Source organism: Condylostylus longicornis, unplaced genomic scaffold (assembly GCF_029603195.1).
Source record: "Condylostylus longicornis isolate FDR11 unplaced genomic scaffold, ASM2960319v2 ptg000048l, whole genome shotgun sequence".
Classification (NCBI taxonomy): domain Eukaryota; kingdom Metazoa; phylum Arthropoda; class Insecta; order Diptera; family Dolichopodidae; genus Condylostylus; species Condylostylus longicornis.
The window spans coordinates 15,374,279-15,394,655 of record NW_026578017.1 but is presented as its reverse complement, the minus strand read 5'-3'; the positions used below and the strand labels follow the sequence as shown (position 1 = coordinate 15,394,655).

Sequence of the window (20,377 nt, the reverse complement as noted above, 5' to 3'; positions counted from 1 at the left end):
TAATTTAAATAAATATATAATATACCTATATATATACATTTTGTACATAATGTATATTTTACAAATATATAACATAGTACCTACATAGTAGCGTTTATAGAATTGAGTTACCGCTGTATTCTATTCTAAATTAGAAATTTATTAATTAATGCTACATTTTTGTTCAAATTAAGAAAGTGAAATCACTGACTTGAAATCGACGAGTTATACTTTAAGATGATCATATTTTTAATTAATTCCAAAGCACTTGTGTAAAATATTTCAAATACTTACGTAAATATTTTCTATAGGTAAGTACAGTACAATATGCTGCATAAATATTTGAATAATACTATAGAGATTATGAATAAACGGAATGTGATGGCAAAATATTTAGAAACAATACGCAATCCAAGAAGAAAACGCTAAGACATATAGACAACATACAAGACGCAGAAGCAATTTTAAATAACCCTGAAGAACAAAAATGAAAATTAAATTTCATTTTACATTTAACTCGTGAGTGGTTCACCGGGAAGACACCTAAACCACGAAAAATGTATGTGGGGTTTTATAGTTTTGTGGTGTGTATTTTCACGTATTAATTAAAATTCGAATTATATAACAGCTGTCCCCTTAATTAAACAAAGTCATGTAAGAATACTGAAGAATTATTATAGTTGGAAACATTTTTCAATTTGATATACTCGAAACCGCCAAATCTGACTGCAATTTCTATATATTACTTAATTTATTACTGAACCAATTTAGGCTGAAAGACGCAATTATAGTTCATGTTGCTCTATTACCGCTGGCAACTCTCAACTAATATACTTATATCGTAATGTATGCAAAACATTTTCTGTTGTCTGGAATTCATTTTCAAAAAAAAAAAAAAATCCGTTATATTTTACGTATTAATACCGTTTTATTGTTATTTTGATTATTTTTCTTTTTTGTTTACATTGATAATTTTTGACATAATATGACTTGTCATATTTAAACATTACAACTTTATAACAATGTTTATTTGGCCATTTTACGTCGTTTGAAACGTCACTGTCATTTTTATACTCATATGTGTTACTTTATATTTTTTTTTACAACATTTTAAGGTTAGAATAACAAAGCGAAAACAATGAAAATATAATATTAAAAATAAATTAAGAACAACAAAAAAAGGAACAAAAAAATTTTTTTATGCCCATTTTCCGCATTTCTATTTTCGCGCTTATTATTGTTACTTACAATAAGTACTCATTTTTATAGTGGAGAAAATGTGGAAATTTGCTACATAAATTGTTTATGTAACACCATTTTTTTTTAACATTTTCTTTGAAATTATTGTTCAGTGGATCAGAGTACAGAAATTTGCATTCGTTATGGGCAAAACTAAACAAAATTTTCTTACATTTTTCAAAATATAGAACAATTTTAAATACTAGCAAAATAATATGTATCTGATACTAGCCAAGATGAGCAGCAGCTTCTACTTCACACTACTTTCCTCTAATTTTGGTTTAATTAAAGATATTTCAATACTCTTAAAAGCGAAAAAATTCAAATGGAATTTCTAAATTCCAAACGAAACCTGATCAACACCAAATATTAAAATTATATAGATGCACCTATGTACATTTGTATACCAATTATTGAAATCTGATTCGGAAACTTATTAAAGCAAATTTATTCACTATAATAATATCATATATCATTTGCTTAAATTTTTAACATTCTACGAAAATATTTCTCATACGAAATAAAATCAATTTCGGAGAAAATCAATCGCACATATAAAAGACATTTTCACTCAGTTAGGACCCTACAAAATATCAAATTCAGTTAAAAAATAAATTTGTACTTCTATGAAACATTTATCTACCAAGACATCTCTAATTTCCGTAAATATTGTATAACAAACAAACAAACAAAAATGTTTATATTTCACCCTAGTTTATTTTACAATATTATTTTTAATATTTATATTATAAAACACATAAAAATATTATGTTTGCTGTTAAAAAAAAATATAACAATGTTAACGAACAATTTTTAATATAAAAATAATAAGTACAAGTACGAGTATAAAAGTAATAAAAAAATTAAAATTATTATGAACTATCAATATAAGATTTTGTTCATTGATTATTGCACATGCCACTATTAAAGAACAACACTTAGAAAACTGTAATCAAAAATGAAAATACCAGAATATAAAATACAGTAGAGATTTTCATAAACGCAACATAATAAATGCAAACCGCAATTCTGGAAAAACGTAGCGCTATACTTCCGATAATTTGGCAATGTTTTTGAACAAACTTGATTAGCAACATTTGTTTATGATAATAAATATAGGGCAGTTTTCATTAAATATTACGATATACTGCGATTATAAAGGGGCCTAATATTATTTAGAACTAAAACATAGAAAATTGTATGAATTTTATTAAGTTGTGTTAATTTTTATTACCAAAACCTGTAAGACATTTTTCGTACCATAATATTCACTTAATTTCTGGACAATCAGAAGATACCAGTAGAATAAAATCGTCAGTATATTATGCATATCCTATACGAAATCATATAATTCAGATCTTAACACAAAATATCCAAAATTTCTTAATAAAAATCTAGAATAATTCAAATTTTAGAAAAAATACTATTATAAACTGAATAACATTTTCTAGTCATAATCTTATTACGAAAATTCTATTATAAAAGATTATGACGTTAAAGTACTTAAAAATTTAATGGATATTTTGTCATATATTTGATTGGTTTAAGTGGCATATAAGAATACGTATTTTAATACCTTATATTATATACTTATAAAGCGTAAAGAAATTCATCTTAATGGCGTTTACAATAATAAGGACCTTTTCAAATATACTTAACGAGACCACATAACATTATGTATATATCTTAGATATAGGAATAATAGATATACATATGGATAGTCTTTAAAACTTGAATATGAACCTTAAATTCTTTATTACATTATTTTTATGGTACATAATATGTAGCTTGTTTTCTTTTCTTATCTAACAATATAAAATTGTGCTAAGAGAATTACTGAAGTTATCAAATAATAAAATTTTTTACACAATTTTTTTTTGGTTTATTGTAAAATAAAACATTATGGTATGTACGCATACGCCTATTCTTTTTAAAATTTTCAATATCCTAAAAATATGCAATATTTTTCGTATAAATCTGTAAACTTTTCATGTATAAATTAGCTAGCTGGCAGAAAGTGAATTTTTCTAATTTTAAAATAATTTTCCGGAAAATAAATTAAGAAAATATTGTGAGCTGTGTGATCCATTTGATCTGCGATTTAAAAATATAGTTCTATTTATTGTGCATTCACCACGAATTATATCATTTATTTGGCAACAACTATTAAAAATGAATAAAATTTAAAAGAAATACACTGATCGATAATACCTTTAAATATGGTTTTCCCCAAAACAACAAGAATTTAATACTCCACAAATGTAAAAAGAGTAATTTGCTGATGTCTACGCTATGATATAAGCAAGTACAAATAAATTATATGGAATATTCAATCCAAACAAATTTAAATTTCTGTATATATTATTGATCATGAATAACTTCCATTACTTTCCAGTAATTTATATTTAAGATTGACGCGACCATCCAAGGAATGTATCCTTATTAAACTAATTAGGGCCGTTGTAATATCGCCAGATAGAGCCCATTTAGATCCTTGACATTTATATTCGCCAGATATTCCAATAAGTAAATTATTTTATTAATATAATAAAAATAAAATTTTCAAATAAAACTGCAATCCTAGTATTCTATTACAGTACTTTTCTATTATCCTTTGAAAATGTTATTTTTTATAGACTAGTTATAAAGATTCTGGAATTATTCTTAAAAAAAAATTATTCAAATTTTATTAAAATTATAATTTTGTTATTGAAATTTTAATTTCAATAATTTTTAAAAACAAAAAAAAAAAAAAAAAGCCCAGAAAAAACTCGCCATCACTCCTTTTAATTTATTTTAATTTTTGTTCCACTGTAATGAATTTTAACATTTTATGTACACCGTTCTGTTTAAGACAAATCTGAAATGGCTGTATACTAATTAATATTCAAAACCGCCATCATAAAATTTTCAACTTACGCATAAATTTACTAAATTAATATAAATAATAAGAAAAATACAAAAAAAAAACAAAAAACACAATATAAACCACAAACAAAATGTCTTCATTTTTGTATTTTTTTTTTGAAAATAAAAAAAGCCGGTAGCAATGGAATTAATGGTCTAAAGGACTATAAAATATTATGAAACCATGAACGATCACGTATTCTTTTTATTTTTTTTTTATTTTTTGTTTTGTGTATAATTTTACCGTTCACCGAATGTTACTCTGTCAAAGAAATACAAGTGCTCATAAAAATGTTTGACAGTTTACCAGAAATATATACCTATAATTATTGTATAAATAACATTAACGTACTTGAACTGGGTTACCATCCCTTATAGATGATTTTTTTATTGGAAAAAATATCGTTATTGATTTGAAAAATTGAAAAGTTTTATGAGAATTAGAGAATTTATTAACCAAATTTGAATTCCTGTTTTTGTAATTGTTGTTCCTGTTAAACTTTTGCCTAGGTATTCTATTAATCTTACGTGAGTATTTTAGTCAAAGTTGAAAAATACTACAATGCTTCAAATATTTAATTTTGGAAAGACTAGTTATACCCGTTCTCCCTGTAGTAATTACATTAAAAAATTTATTTGCCTATCGCTATCACATTTGCATGGTAATTTATGCAGTCCGATCATGAGCAAACCTTACGATTTGTTAGTGCATTCGTGACTCATAATAATTAAATAATTGTTAGATAAATTATTTTCAACTTGAAAATCTATAATGGCTTTGTATCTGACTTATCTTGGTTATTAATTTAATCTGATATAATTTAATCTGGTAATTTTAATAACACAATTTATTTTAATTTTATGACCTCTTCTAACTAGGTGGTCAAAAATATTGAGAATAAAACTTTTTTAACCCATAAACACATTATAAAAAAAATATAATCACTTTTTTTTTCTCTTTACCAAGGAATACGTCATTATAATGGCTTGTGGCTTTGCTAAAAGAAAAAATATCTTAATCTACTTATACATACAAAAATTTTAATGTATAAAAATTTTTTTCCAAAATTAAAAAAAAAAATCTAGATTTTATATTGAATAAGAATAAAATGAGTCTAAAAAATAACTTTTATGAGAAAATCTTGACAAAAATAACATGGCTGCGGTTTATAAACTCATTCTCATTATTTGAATTTTTTTCCTCTTTACACATACATATTATTAATATTAATAGAATATCCTTAATAAAATTATTATTACCGTTAATTTATTATATTATGACCAACGTTTTTAATGTCCTCCCTCTGGTGGAATTTTCATGCTGTGGTAAATATCTTTTGTTTTATTAAATTTCATATTCATGGAAATATTTTAATTAAATGTTAAAATGTTATACAATAAAAAAAAATACTCGTTTTCTTATTAAATTTAAGACCGTAAATCCATTTTTCTTTAGACAATGGAAAAAAAAAACAATTTATTTATTTATATAATTTAATAAAGCAAAAAAAAGAATCAAATAAAATTTATTGTTATCATAGAAATTTCTTACTTAAAATATGTATGGGGTCAATTATGAAGAATAAAAGAAATCATAAATTTTTGTTAAAAAAAAAAAAAAACAATAAAAATTTTTTTCGAATATTGAAAAAAAAAATCTTCAAAAAAACCTCTAAAATATTCATCTAATTTTGTCCGAATACTTTGACCATAAAATTAATTTAGAAATTATTAATGTCAACCAACACTGACTTAAAAATTTAAAGCTGAGATTTTATCACATCTGCCTGAAAGAGATAAAATGGGACAAATTGTAAACGCAAATGCATTGTAATTCCCACTCTAATTATTTGTAACTCATTAGAGACAAAATAGTTTTAGATGCATTTGAAAACCTATGATCCCGGAAATTATGTCGCACACCTACTCGATGCCTGAACTATAAATATATATTTCAATATTTTCATAAATTTTTCAGAAATTATCATTCCATTTCATCCAATATCCAATTACTTTAATGTTATTTCATTGATTTTTAGTCATTTACACCAAATTGTGAATTCATATATGATCAATTTCCATATTGATTCAGATGTGTTAAAAAATAGATTAATACGATAAAATACAACGCAAGGTAAGAGTGTTTATTTCTTATTGACGAAATTATTAAAATTTTTCGAATAATTTGCGAATTCCATATCCAAGAAAAGACAGAATCACATTATAAAACCACTTGAATTTTCAATACAAGTGTAGTATGCCAATAAAACTTTCCATTTAGTTTAACGATCGCCAAATCAATACAACAAGGTTATAGTAAATAAGGATATTGCATTAATCTTGCCATTTATTCATCACCACAGTGAAATCGGGTTAAATATGCATCATATAGAAATCAAGTTACTTCCATAGAAATATTTGAAAATAAATTAAAATTTATTAATTATTATTGGGCCAGTACTGTGGAAGAAGTTAATAAGTAAAAACAAAAAAGAAAAATATAAAAAAAAAACAAAACCAAAGTTTTTTTTTAATCCTTTTATATAAATTGAATATCCTTAATTGAATAGCACTTTTAAACAATACTTGCAAAAAACGAAAAACAAAATAAAATAAAACAATGCGGCAAATAACTGCTAACCCAAATAGAAAAGAAAATAAAAAAAAAGAGCAAAAAAGTAAATGTGAAAAAAATTGGCAAAGTTACCCTATTGCGTATTTTACGATATTCTGCGATGCGAACAAATTTTATGGAATGAAATTAATTTTTAATTTATTTTCAAAACGTACAGAGCATAAAAAAAGCACATCTAAATAAGAAAAAAGCAAAAAATAATAAAGTTAACTGGGAGCCTGAGCATAAATACTTGGAACCAGTTGTTGTATTTTAATTTAAAATTGTGTTTTCGCCCCTTTGGATACTTTGTTTGCTCTTTATTCTTCTTCTTATTGTTCTTGTATATTTTTTTGTATGGAGGAAACAAAATACCAAGCACGATCACCAATAAAATGAAAATAAATTTCACTTTTTTTCTTTTTTTTTTAATATAAATTGTCAAATAGGTAATATTCAAGTGAAAAATATTTAGGAATTAGAAAGAAAAACGAAAATATATTCAAGAATTTGCTATCTTCAGTGAATCAAAGTAGGATTTTTAATATTAAAATTCGAGATGAATAAAAAAACTGTGAAATATTCTTCTATCGACCACTCTAATCACATGATTTGCTTAAAATTTAGTAAAACTTCAATATACTAGCAAACTAGAGGGCCATTGAATTCGAATGAAACAAATTATTTGCAGAATACTCAATGTTTAAACTAAATAATCCCTTTTCTCTTTTTATATCCTTATATAAAGAGTGTAAGTATAATATTGGAGTTAAGAATTTAAATAGTAACCAATGTTCAATCAAGTACTCATTTTTTCTACATTTCCTTCTGTCTAAATTACACGAGGTAAAAATACTACACATATACCAAATTAAGCTCAAATAATACAGCAGTTCAATTTGTTTAAATCAAACAAAAAGCCTCAGAACCAACATAATTTATTAATAAAACTTCTATTAAAAATATTGTATGTTAATTAAATTTAATATCATAATATTATAAACATAGTGTTAAATTTATTAATGAATTTATATAATTACTTTCCAATTCAGGTAACTATTCAAAGAGGTTTTAATTGAATCATCAATGATGCTTGTATAATTTAATTTTCTTGAAAGTTGTTGAGTTCAATAAAATAACACCACTAATTTTAGTTATTTTTTAACATTAAGTTATACAAAAAGCAAAATTTATAAAAAAAATCAATTCATTTTCACAGGAAAGAATCCTTTCCAACAGGAATGAAAATAAACTAAAAAAAAAACTAATTAATTTATACACTATATTAAATAATTAAATTTACGATGTTTGTGGTATTAAAAATGAACATTAAAAAAAATATTTTTACTCGAATTAAATTTTATTTATTGAAGCAATAAACTATTTGTATAAAAGATGAAAAAAGAAAAACAATTCTGATATTTTATTGCTCACTTTTTTTTTTTAATAAATTTAATTAAGTTACTAATTTAAAATTATTGAAATTATTAAAATAAAAAATTATTATACGTTCTTTAGTATTGAAAACAACGTTAAAAAATTTTACATTTTCGGTCTATAAGTTTGTTGTATTGTTAATCAACCGCATTTTCAAAATTCTGCTGGAACTGAAAGCTGGCAATGTGCTTTTAGATACCCTTATCGAATAATGTGATTAATCCTTCAAATTAGCTATTAAGTGTGATACGACGATATTTCACATTTTTAAATTGTTTTCTAACTTCAATCCTTAAATTCTTATACATTTTATCTTTTCTTTTCTTACAATGTCCTTATAGTTAATAAAATTGTAATTTTACCTCCACTTTTTGAAATTTTCTTTGTGAAAACGAAATATCCCTACTGAAATCAAAAACATTTCTGGCATAAACCCTACTTTAAACTGGTCTTCTTAAAGTGGTTATTTGCTAATTGATGCAGGTTTTAAATTAATTTCGTCAATTTAGAAAATATCCAACAAAAATTTTATGAAGATTTTGAACTTGTTGATTAAACTATACACTAAACTTTAAAAAATTTTAATATATAGAATCTCTAACTTAGCTATTAATTCAACAATTAAATAAGCAATTTTAATTTTATTATAAAAATTTAAATGAAATACCGAATTGCGAAAGGCTGAGTATTAAAAGTTGAATTTTTTTTTCACAAATTACAAGCAAAAGAACTTGATAGCAATGTTTACTCTTTCTCCCAACAGTATTGTCAATGATCTTGTATTATTTAAAGTTCTATTAGGTAAAGAAGGTATTGATACGATGTGAGTATCCGAAATTTTCGAACTCGAGTTAAAAAATTTATTACATCGCGAATTTACTACATTATTGTATAGTAACATTTTCTATTTTTCCTCTTGTATGTTGAAATCCATCGGTACTTCAACACTGTATACTCATGAATATAATTTAGACTCACAAAGAATTGCGTTTTTTTTTTTGTTGTACATACCTGTATATTTGCGGAAATTGAATGATTCTTAAACTAAATTAATGATAATTAACATTAAAGCAGCTTTTAATTGAATTATTGTTTAAAAAATATGTGGTATACCTGGAAAAAAAGAAAAATGAAATTTTTTTACATAAATTTGTAATTATAAGCACAAAAATTTATTATTAAATTTACAAAATAAATTTATGACAATGTTTTTATAGTTAATTTTTAATTTGTATCATAATTATGTATACAATATCGTAATTGTTAATCAGCCATGTAATTAATAAGTGAAAAATTATCATTTACATTAAAAGAAAATTAAAATTTACTGTTAATTCGTAAATTAAAAGGATTTTCTTAAATTCTTCACTACATTACAATTAAGTGATAAGCGAAAAATTAATCACTGCCCCTAAATGTATGCAATATTTTGATACGTTTTTTTTTTTTTAAATTAAAAAAAAACAACAACTGTTTTTATTAAATTTTACAAAATTCACGTTTTTGCACTTGTTAAAATTGGTCCAGTAAACTTTCATGTATCTTACCTAGATTGGCAGTTATTGTGGTTATGATAACAATTGAGAAAAATATTCTTTAAATAATTTGTAAATCACCTTATAAAGAATAAAAACTCCACTTATCATTCAAGGGGCACTTAATAATTTTCGCTCTTAACACTGCAATGAATGGAAAAACAAATACATGAGATGCCTAAAAAACTTTAACAATTTTTTTCTTAAAAATCTACCTTATATTTAAATTAAACAACATTTCAGCCTCTTTAAAAAGTCTAAAGGATAAGTAGCTCTTAAAAAAATAAAATTATTTATAGAAAATTGAAAACCTAATTAGATCACTTTTTTGGTCTACCACAATACTTGCCTTATATAATAATTGGAAAATTCATTTTCTTTTTTATCTCCTTGCGTCGTAACCTCATATTTTATTTATTTTCTAAATTGCATCATAAGAACTAAACATAGAATCAAAAATTTTTTTTCCTATTTCTTTATCGAAGAAAAAATAATAAAATTATTTTTGAAACCAGACAGAAAGAAAAACCAACGGAACTGAAAAATTAATTTAAAAAAAAAACTTTAAAAAACTTTCACGAAAACTATTTCACTAACTGGAATTCTCTGAAGAATGTTCGAAAACAAATGGCATATAAAATGTAAACAAATAAATGACTGTAGATCACCAAGAAAATATATGTTGAAAAAATAGAAAAAGTTTTTCAAGTATTTTCTTTTTATTTTTTGATCTATTTAGAAAAATGAACATGAAATTTTAAAAAATTTTTGTACACTTCATAATAACGACTGCGGCTATATCCATCAAATCATCAAATACTTTAAAGGCTGCCGTCATTATCGTGAATCTAATATAAGTATTAAATCATTTTCGTTATGGTGCTATAACTAATTGCAATTGCAAAATTCGACCTTAAAAATTTATGCTTATTATAATCAAACTTTATAAAGAAACGTAATAAATGTTTGGTATAACAACCGTAATTAAACGTAATACGGTAAGTATGACAACGTTCAAATTTCGACGAGTAATCAATTTTCAAGTTCTCAATTCTAATGGAATCATTTATATTTTTAAATCAAAGTTTACTTTACAATACAATTTAAGTTCAACGAGAACCCAGATATTTTGTCAATTGCAAAATAAAAATAATTATTCTATTAGTATTTGTGTATGTTGAAATGCTTCAAATTAACATTATAAAGATCTAATTGTTGAACTGTAATGTAATATAAATGTTTTTTCCTACTTCAACTTACAAATAAGACACCTGTATTTTGTCTACATTGAATAATAGGAAAATAAAATTAAAAAGTCGGTAAAGTTTTTGAAATTTTCTTTTTATTAGAAAATATTTTTAAAAAACTAGCAGCAAAATAAACTTTTACTTTTTTAGTATTTCTTTTTGTTAAAGGGAGTGCAAATTGCAAAACCAACAAAATTAGAGAGAATTCCCACTATGAAGTTTTTTGATTTTTATTCTTCTCCTTATTTTTTTGACTTTGCTCTCTTTCCCAAAATTAAAAACAATTTCAACTTCTCGAAATGACAAAACGTAAACATACAATTAAACATAAACATATGAACTGAACAAAATAAATTTTAAACTACCCTTCAACAATATTTTCATTTAATAAACAATAGTTTGAGAATATGGAGAATTTTTATTATACGAAATATGGAATTAAGGCAACTGTCAACCGTCAAATGTCAAATGGTAAATGTCAACAGTTAAATGTCGAATATCAAATGTCAAATATCAAATGTCAAATGTCGAATGTCGAATGTCAAATGTCAAATATCAAATATCAAATTACAAATAATATCAAATGTCAAATGTCAAATGTCAAATGTCAAACGTCAAATATCAAATGTCAAATGTCAAATATCAAATGTCAAATTCAAATGTCAAATGTCAACTGTCAATTGTTAGGCGTCAAGTGGCGTCAGTTTTTGTATTTTGATCATAGTATACCCATAACACACTTCCACATGTATGTATTTTGTCATTACATACATAAATTTATTTCTGATCCTTCTGAGCCCAATTCCTGCACATGATTGGTCTTATAGAAATTTAGATTCCTTAATCTTAAAGGATCAGTAAAAGATTTAGATTTCTTAATCACGTTAAACTCATCACTTCTAATGATGATCTTTAACATTATTCATTATATTGAGGAAACTTGAACAAAATAAGTTAAAGAGGTCATTGAGACCCCACAAAATTTCATTTCATATTAATATTTTTAACTTTTTATTTGTTCTTCCAGATAAAAAATAAAGTTTTATTTTATCCCTTCTAGTTTTTTATATGTATTCCACATCTTCTTTTTTTATTTTTATTATTTCAACTTTTTTAATTTTTATTAACAGAAAATAGAAAAAAAAAGTTGTGATGCAGTGGCAAGTGTGGTCACGGCAGATTTCACTCTTCTAATTTATTTTTCCGTCTATTTTTTTTTCTTTCTCTCTGAATTTTATTCAATTTAAAAAAAAAAAAAACAAAAAATAAACAAAAAGAAATTGAAAAACAGAAAAAATAAAATAACGGAAAATAGAATATGAAAATGTTCTGTTGAATCTCTGCACTAGTTTAAATAAGGAAAATAGATAAAAAAAAATTTATGTGGTTAGTATAAGGTTCAGTAATCCTGTCGGATATGATCATCAGTATACAGTAAAATGATAAAATAGAAATAATAAAAAAAAATATTAAAGGATGTCAAAGCAATTGAAAAAGAAACTGATGTGAGCAAAACATGACCGACCGTAATTGTATGTGATTGTATTAAAAAAGTAGAAGAAGTGGATCAAAAATATTTCCCTTGATTGGATACAATTTTACTTGAGCTATAACATAAGGTTAATATTATGATAGGATTAGTTGTTTTGCTTCTAAAAATACAGAAACAATCCATTGGCTTGTTAAAAATCAAAAAAAAAAAAAACTTGATAATAAAAACCAATATAAAATTTTTAAAAATCCCATATAGCCGTAAAATATAAAATTTACCTCAACCAACATAATAATTTTTATTCCAAAAATTAATCAATTCACCTTTTTTCACCAACTTCTTTTTTAACATTAAACCTTAAAATTTTAACATGCCGATTTTGATACCAAAACAATACTTCCTTTATTGAATGCAATGCGGTTGAAAAAATTGTATTAAAAATGAATAGGTTTTATTGATTTCGGAAATTTTCTTCATATTCACGTTGATTATATATGTCATCGCCCAATGTAAACCTTTTATTCTAAAAGTAATTGAATTTATTATAAAAAAAAATTGCTATCAGACGTCTGAAAATGTAAAATTTTCCCATTTCAACATACAGCCACTCACAAAACCTAAATATCTTGATAGTATACATCTGTGGTATGAAATGAATCTCGGTAAAATCAAAAATAAATTATTTGATTTTCTTCTGTATAAGTACATATGTACTATCTACATATTATGTATATGTATATTTTGCTATTACCAAAACCGTAAAAAATCTGCTAACCCAAATTATTCAAAAAATTTCTCATTGGCATTCGCTTATTTTAATAACATTTAGGTAATTTAATCCAAAAGCTCGAATTTTCAGTCAAATCTTAATTAATTTTCATTTACTTTCATAACGTTCTGTACTTATATTCCCAATATAAAATCAATTTCAACAAGCTTTCAACATCTAAAACTATAAATTCAAATTTATATCTTAAGTGAAATACAACGATAGTAATATCAAAGCCAAATACTACGTCGTGATGTTTTAACTCCCATGCAATAAACCTCAAGGATGATCAAAAATCCTTTTGCAGAAATCTTATGAAATTTACTGCACAAATTACCCTTAATTTTTTGCTCCTACTAAATTTGTTTTAATATTAGATTGCGACGATCTTAAATCTATACGATATACTTTTTCTTGAAATTTCTAGAAAATTGTTTGTATGTGAGTTTCAATGCATTATCTTCGGCTAACCTGAGTAGCAATAAAAGATTATTATAAATAACTATTCATACTTCATTTTACTTTACACCAACTTAGAATTTATTACGCGTAACAATAACATTAGCTTGTCATATTTTAAAATTTTTCAAAACTTTACCTTAAACCCAAATTTCACTAACAGATGGCATTAATAGTATTCCTTTCGCAAATTACATAGGGAAACATTTTCTTGATTAGTTACAGGCAAAATAATTTTTTTGTATACATATGTATCTACATAGATGCGCATCTAGGTGTTGTGAATTAGTTAATAACTAATTCGAAAAAAATTGAAAATCTGCTTTTTCATTTTAATTGGAATATCTTTTATTATCTTTTGATTGGAAAATAAAGCAGTTTGAAATCGTTCGAAATCCAATTGTAATATATGGTAGTTAACTGTTTGACATTTCAATTCCATTTTTCAATTCATGTACACGTATGCCATCTTATAAAAAGCATGAAAATAGGTAAGCATACCAGACTTAGATTAGTACCTATATATATAAAAAATAGAAAAATTGCATCCGTTTTAATTGTTTTCATTGAAATTTGAATAGAAAAGGCCAGTTTTTTTCATTGCATTCAAATACAAAAATTGAAAATGAAAAATCAAAGCTTTGCAAAAAAATAGTCTGATAATATTCAAATCCATAATTTTTTTATCTTTTTGTCAGCTTATTTCTTTCTACATGATATACAAAAGAGGATTTCATATTTTATTCCTTCTTCACTTATACAACAGTAAAGGAAATTAAATCGAGAAGCAAAAATAAAATATTTAAATTGCTTTTGATAATGAATTCATTGAATTAATAGATAAAACGAGGAATTGAAAAGACCACTGCCATTATTTAATATTTACCTCGAAAAAAACTAGAAAATATTACCTGGTCGTGTTGCGGTTATAACAAAAATGTTTTAATAGAATTAAATACAAAAAAATATGGGAAAATTAGAAGTAGAAAAAAAAAACAGTTTTTCTATAGTTTTCTTATTAAAAGTTTTTTTAAATAAAGAATTTATTTACTTTAGAAATTTTCAATTTAAGAATTTCATATCAATTAGATTTTTAATTTGAAAAATAATCCTTTTCTCCATTTAAAAAGGAAAAGAGTTCTTTTATGTTCTTCTATATTTTAATAAAATAAAATGAAATCCAAAAGTAAGTATAATATATTGTTTTGACATTCGATTCTAATTTTAGTACGACAGCTTCTCAACTCAATTAAAATGATTTTAGAAAATATCATGAGTGAAATTATTTTATTTTGTAGTCTTTTTGAAATTCTTATTAAAAACTTTGGAAAAAAAAATATATAAGAGAAAAAATTGCATAAAGTTAGGGGTTGATTTTTAATTTATTAATTTACAAAGTATAGCTATCTTAAAAGCTGATTATAAAATTTTTTTAAAATATCTTAACAAATATTATTTTAAAACTTTCTAATTGAATTCAAATATTTATAAATGGGAAATCTTTTAAATTTTAATAAAAGAATTATTTAATTGAATACACCGACGTTCAATGAAAACAATTTAAATATAAAAAATAGAATAGCTGGGCTATTTATTATTGAATTTAAACTTTCAAAACAAAAATAATTATTAAGATTCAAAATAGATTCTAAGTGGATATCTGAATGCTTAGAATATTTATGTATATATGTGTGTCAATAATTTCACTTGAATATGAAAAACCCAAAACTTAAAATAGAATTGTGTATGAAAATGATAAAATTAATCTTACGTAACATAAAGAAATTACAATTCGAAATTATCTAAATTTCAAGTTTTCATTCACAATTTTTGTAAACGATCGTGGTGCGGTAAGGGCTATCGGACAGAAGTAAATTAAATGGAAGAAAAAGTCCCACAAATTATAAATTTCCATTAAATTTTGGTTCAAATCTAAAAATTTAGAAATTAGTTCACTATATTATTAATGGTAGATCAAATAGCTTTCATTCAATATTACATTAGTATTTCTGTGGCTAAGCTCTATTCCTCTTTTACAAAAATTCAATTGAATATCTGAAAATTATCATAAATTTACGTGATTTTATCGTTGTAACAAATGCCTTGTTACGCATATTCATTTCGAAATTATGAAAAACAGCAATCAAACCAGAATATTATTCGTTAATCAAATAATCGAATATAATAAATTTATTTAAAACAACAACAACAAATCCATATTGCATTTATAAACCAAATTGCGCATATACCACGACAAATTTGCTCCATTAATTAAACTATTCAAATTTAAATTAGTTAGCGAAAACTCAGCGAAAATTATTTTAATTTTTCTTTTTATGTATCTTTAATCGATTACGGTTTTATCACGCAGCATATAATACGTATATAAACATAAAAATACAAAACTCAGTCATTTAATTTATACACACAATAAAGTCCTTGATTTTCCTTTCGGTTCAAACCATCAAAGTATCGTTTTAATCTTCATTTTGTATTTTGTAAATTTTAGATTTGTTCTCTCTATTTATTTATTTATTTTTCTGCTTTTTTTTCATTATTTACTCTTCTTTTTCTTTCTTTAACTAAAGTTAATTTTATTTTTCTACTTAAGTTAATTTTATTTGATCCTTTATCCGTATTTTTGTGTAAATGAACGTATACATGTATGCAATTGAAAGTAATTGAAAGTTATTAACCTTTTTATATTTAATATAGGTACAGTATAAAAATAGCTAACTGTTATATAAATTAGAAAAAAAAGGATGCTACAATATAGGAATTTTCTTATATTTTAAGTAAAAGTTTTGGGATTAAAGTTCATTTCAAGACTAAAGTCTCGTAATACCTACATTATATCCTTTTTCTTAACTTTTAACAAAGAAAATAAAATAAGATAGAAAATTAAGGGTAAAATTTTTATTTTTTGCTTTTGCATTTTTAAAACTCAATTCATTTTTAATTCGTTAAGGAATTTGTATTGTGTATATTTTTTTTTGCGAAAAATTAATTGAAAAATCCTATACGAAATAAAAATTAAGGTAAATACAACAAATTTTGTTAATAAATTACGCATTTTAGTACAAATAACATGTATTCTTATTGGTAAATTTAAACAAGCTTAAAATTCATACTCAGTGCTTCAAAGTGCATGTAAAATATACGCACCTGAATACCTCCACATGATTAGGGATTTTTATAAAATATGAAAATTTTTCTGCATTAACGAATGAAAAATATTATCCAATATTGAAAAACAAGAAACTTCATATGAGAATATCGTCACTGCACTTAATTTTCATGCGTTTTATTAAAAAAATATGGAGAAACTTAGAAATTTTGTAAATTAGGAATACCAAAACTTCATTAAAATGCATTTGGATTACCTTGTTTCAAAATTGTGCATTAAAATGGCTATAACAAAAATTTAAAATAATTTTTATTACTAAAAATTTTAATTATTTTATGCTTCTTTAATATTAAATCCTGATGGATTCAACTATTATAAAGGATTTTTTCCCAAAGAATTAAAACTATTTTTGAAGGTATTTCTGTATATTTTTTTCATTCATTTCATTTGATAATTTTAAAAAACTTTATTCACTATAATACTTTTGCATTTAAAACGCTACAAGCTAAAGTCAATTTTTTGTTCTTGTAAGCAGTAACAAGTGGCAGCAAGAATCTTTTATTATTTTAATTTTCTTGGCCTTTTTCTCTTCCTTTTTTCTTGCCACTATTTTCCTTTATTTTAACAATTCTATATATTTTTTTTTGTTCTTTAACATTGTAGTAATTTTGTATCATCTTAATAACGCAACAAAACTATTTTCCAGGTGTATTATTCTTTTCGTTATTCATTCGTAAATTATTGGTTACTAAGAATTTTTAAGTTTTAAATTTAAAAAAAAAAATGACAAATAAGTATTTCGTATGCCTAGTAAAGACACAAACCAGAATCCCAAATCCAAAAACTAACTGACTCATAATAATGAAAGCCGATGCAGTATTGCCATTTTAAAAATTTATTTCTCCGAAGTTCACATATACATATGTATACGGATTCATGAACAGTAAATAGTAATATTCGGGATCAAATGAATGTTTTGGAAAGCATCGGAATGTGCATTCAAGGATGAGAACGAAATTTAACATGATGATCGCTAAAAAATTTCTAAAACTAATTTTAATATAATTAAACCTTTATTCTTATTTTTCACTTCATTCCTTTATATTTAGAAAATTTTGAAAATTTACTAAATTTAACAATATTAAAAATTTACTCGTATAAAAATTTTTAATTTAAGTGTCATTGTCTAACAAGAATTCCATTTGACGGACAATTTTTTCTAAATCCAATAAATAAGAGAATATCCTTTAGTTTGACTATCCAATTTCCAATTTCATATTTTCTTTGTATTCTTTGTATACTATACAACATCTCTTTGAAAATTCTTTAGTTTATAACTGAACAATGTTCCACTTTTTGTTTTATTCCAATTATGCTCTTCTCCTTTTATTGCTTTTGATATTCTCTGTTATGGATTTCATAGTTTTAAGTTTCACTATTAAAACATGTAAAAGACGAAAAATTCCTTTTTGTTTTTTTTTCTTGTTGTGTTCCTTCCTCTCTTCTCTTTCTCACTCTTTTGATTGGAGTCCTTATTCTTATTTTTCTCTTTCTCTTTCATTATTATTATTAACTTAGAGCGGAATTCCTGTTAAAAATTTTTATTCGCCTTTATTCTTTTAGAATTTTTACTCTAAGAACAAAGAGAAAATAACAAGAAAACAAGTAAAAACGTTTCAGTCGGTATAAACCGATTGAATAATACCCTGCACCTTTCGTTATTGTGTAGCAATTACTCGAACCTGTGAAGTCATTCTGTAGAAACTTCACGGATATGTCTGACCTATAATTGGACATCCGACTGCCAAGTTTCATGAATCTGACTTTATAATTTTTCCAAATATTTAAAATTAGCTTTTGGAGTTGTATGGCAAGTACCTGAACCTGTCAAACAATTCCATCAAAACTTCACAAATATATCTGATCTACAATCGGACACACAACTGCCAAGTATCATGAATCTGACTTTATTATTTTTCCAAATATTTAAAATATGCTTTTGGAGTTGTTTGGCAAGTCCCCGAATCTGTCAAGCAATTCCACTAAAACTTCACAAATATATATGATCTATAATCGGACACACAACTGCCAAGTTTCATGGATCTGACTTTATTATTTTTCCAAATATTAAGAATAAGCTTTAAGACTTGTATGGGAGCTACTCGAACCTGCCAAGCAATCCCATTAAAACTTTAGAAATATGTCTGACCTATAATTGGACACACAACTGCCAAGTTTCATCAATCTGACTTTATTATTTTTCCAAATATTTAAAATTAGCTTCTGGAGTTGTATGGCAAGTACCCGAACCTGTCAAGCAATTCCTCTAAAACTTCACCAATATATCTGATCTATAATCGGACATCCAACTGCCAAGTTTCATGAATCTGACTTTATTATTTTTCCAAATATTTAAAATTAGCTTCTGGAGTTGTATGGTAGGTACCCGAACCTGTAAAGCAATTCCTCTAAAACTTCAGAAGTATATTTGACCTATAATTGGACACATGACTGCCAAGTTTCATGAATCTGACTTTATTATTTTGCCGAATATAAAAAATTTGCTGTTGGAGTTGTATGGCAGCCACCCGAACCGGTGCAGGTATCACATTATAATTTTTAGAGCATGTGTAGAATATAATTGGACACATGTATACAAAGTTTTATATTTATAGCTTTATTAGTTTCTGAAATATTTAAAATAAACTCTTTGAGTTGTATGGCAGCTACCCGAACCCGTTGTCCGAATTAGTCCAATAACAATAGGGCTCGTCCTTGGCACAAAAGAAAAAACTTGTGAAAGTTTGGTGTCGATTGCATTATTCGTTTTTGAGTTATCGTGCGAACGGACGGACGGACGGACGGACGGACGGACGGACGGACGGACGGACGGACAGACGGACATGTCTAAATCGACGCAGAATTTTACGCTGAGCAAGAATATATATATATGTCCATACCGCAGATGACTCCTTCAAGTAGTTACAAACTCCATACCAAAGTTAATATACCCTTCACCAAGTGCAGGGTATAAAAAAATGAACCAAATGAATAACTTTTTTTTTTACATTTTACCTTTACACAACAAGTTATATTGGATAAAAAGTAAGTAGAAGTATGTAAGTACCGTATAGAAGTAGAAATGAATAGCATAAGAACTCATGTATATATATGTATAATTGTACTTACATTAAAATACACTTATATACTAATATCAAATGTAAAAATATAGTCAAAAGAAAAAATAACGTAAGTAAGAGCTTATTTCACATGTTTTACTAAAAGCAAGGATCTTTATATTTAAAAAATAAAAGAAAAAAAAACAAAGAAAATTGCTACATTGTTGCTTCTTGGAAAATGTATTTTGTGCTTTAGTTTAAGAGGTTTAGTTAAAAATTGAAATAAATTTAAAAAATGATTTTACAAAAAGGACAAAAACAAAAACAAAATTCTGCACCTGCTTTATTTTTTTGGAAAACTTTCAAAAATATTCTCAAAATACATTTCGTGTACATGTAAGTATGTTTCAGTTTAGTATATTAGAGATTTTCTTAAAGTAATAAAAAATTTAT

General features: G+C 24.7%; 1 protein-coding gene across 2 annotated transcripts in view; it reads right to left on the bottom strand.

Annotated features, from left to right (window-relative positions):
- LOC129610852 (uncharacterized) overlaps window positions 1-20,377 on the bottom strand; it is a 58,090-nt gene that overhangs the window by 29,805 nt on the left and 7,908 nt on the right. Inside the window, exon 2 of one of the 2 annotated variants that reach the window (XM_055523614.1) lies at window positions 8,964-9,289. The exons of the other annotated variant lie outside the window; for it this stretch is intronic. Within the exon in view, the coding sequence (XP_055379589.1) occupies window positions 9,270-9,289 (20 nt within the window). The 3' untranslated portion in view covers window positions 8,964-9,269. Of the gene's footprint in view, window positions 1-8,963; window positions 9,290-20,377 lie in introns of those variants that run through there. 2 annotated transcript variants of the gene reach the window in all.